Source organism: Rhea americana, unplaced genomic scaffold, assembly GCF_003343005.1.
Source record: "Rhea americana isolate MKP2758 unplaced genomic scaffold, rheAme1 scaffold_273, whole genome shotgun sequence".
Lineage (NCBI taxonomy): Eukaryota > Metazoa > Chordata > Aves > Rheiformes > Rheidae > Rhea > Rhea americana.
Genome location: NW_028186394.1, coordinates 375843 through 377608, shown reverse-complemented (window position 1 = coordinate 377608; position 1766 = coordinate 375843). Strand labels below are relative to the sequence as shown.

At 65.2% G+C, this 1766-nt stretch overlaps 1 protein-coding gene across 1 annotated transcript in view; it reads left to right on the top strand.

Moving 5' to 3' along the window:
- The first annotated feature begins 1639 nt into the window (after positions 1–1639).
- Positions 1640–1766, top strand: part of LOC146593989 (POU domain, class 5, transcription factor 3-like) — a 6229-nt gene continuing 6102 nt past the window's right edge. The window contains exon 1 of the mRNA XM_085308368.1: positions 1640–1762. Within this exon, the coding sequence (XP_085164494.1) occupies positions 1640–1762 (123 nt within the window). The remainder of the gene's footprint in view (positions 1763–1766) is intronic.

Here is a 1766-nt window from a genome sequence, read left to right as displayed (position 1 = left end):
CCTTACACGCCCGCACCCACACCGGTGCCCAAGGCGATGTGTCAATGGCCGCCGAAAGGAGGGAGGGTGCTCGGCCTGCCCGAGGGGAGCCCGGCCCAGCTGCTGGCGCTGCGGCCACCACCCAGAGCAATTGTGTCATGAATGGGTGACAAACCGCCTCCCTTTCAGGCCCTGCCAGAAGCCCCTATCTCCTCGGCATATCTCCTGAGTGCGAGACTGCAGAGGGCCAAGCCGCAGCTCTTGGTAATCCGGGTTAATAAACAGCGAAGGGTTCTGGCGGCGGGCCTGCCCCTTGCTCTGGGCATGGGACTACCCCCCATCTTGCCTGGGGAGGCACCGGCTTGATGCCTGGTCTGTGGCACAAGCTCCTCCGCAGAGGTCCATGGGTCAGTGCCACCTCTGCGGACTGTCCTGGAAAGCCACCGCAGATGTTGGGGGAAGGAGGGAAATGCCTTGAGCCCAGCTCCGATAGCTCCATTGCGAAAGGGCAGTGGGAAAGGAAAGCCCCTGAGATAGGGAAAACATCATGCCAGGGCCATTGTGCAGCAGATGTCCCTGATAGCCCCAGCGGCACACCCAGTGCTCCGGGGGCCTCTGCACAGTGAGAGGCAAGAGCGCAGCTCTGCAAAGCAAAGCAGGCGCCCACCCTCCCAGCTGCCAGCCTTCCTCCTGCAGCATGAGGAAGAGGAGAGCACCAGTGGGAGCGCAATGGAGCCCAGCTTGCCTCCTGGCCGCTGTCCCTGTGGCATTGCCGTGGTGCTGCAGGCCTGCGCTGCTCGGCCCATGCTTCCTGCCTTGCTGCAGACAGGCACCAAGTGCTTGCAGAGCAACCCCAGTGCTTGAAGGCACCAGCATCCTGGTGTCATCCCCGGAGTTCATCCTCGGTCCTCTTGATGAGGCAAGATCTCCGCTCTTGGGCACCTTCCAGCTTAGCTTAGCTCAGGCTGCTGCGACTATCACCTGCCCCCAAAGTGTCCCCTCGACTGCTGTTTTCCTGCCCTCCATGAGACCCTACAGCAGGAAGTTCCCCAGGTCAGCAGCTGCTCAGAAGGGAGCATTGCCCAGGGAGGGATGGAGACGTTGGCCTCCCCCTTCCCGGGCGTCCTGGGAACTGTGTGCAAGGGGACAGCGAGCCCTGGCCCTGCCACTTTGCTGTTGGCTGCACAAACAGGGTGTTCACAGCTTGGTGGGTGGGTGTCCCACGGTGCAGCTGCTTGCCGGGGTTTATCACCCCACTCATGTGACATCGAGCCTTCTCCTTTCTGTGGCCCTCAGTGGGAAAGGATCCCAGAGAGCCATAAATCACATAGTCCCTGTGCTTAATTTCCCCTCTGGGTGCACACCCCCGTGGCCGGGCCGAAGGTGCCCGCTCCTCATCCTCTCACTCCCTTCCCCCCTCCCAGAAAAAGGGGATCAAGTTCACGCCCGACCCACCGGTGCGGCCGTGCCGCCGGGGCCAATGGGGCCGAGGCCCATTTCCATACGGTCCGGCCCGGCCCGGCCCGGCCCGGCCCCACCGCCCTCAGTGGCCTCGGCGGCGCCGCAGCATGGAGGCACCGTCGGGTGAGCTGCGCCCGGCCTGAGCGCCGCGGCCGGGCCTTGCCGCAGCGCCGCATGGAGCCCTAGGGTCGCGGGCACCATGTTCAGCCCGGATGGGGGGCTGCCGGCCGCCCCCTTCGGCCTGCTGCCCGACGGCGGCCCGCCTTTCCCCCGCGGCGGCTACGACGGCGCAGCCGCCCAGCAGCTTTTCTTCCCCTTCGCGGCCG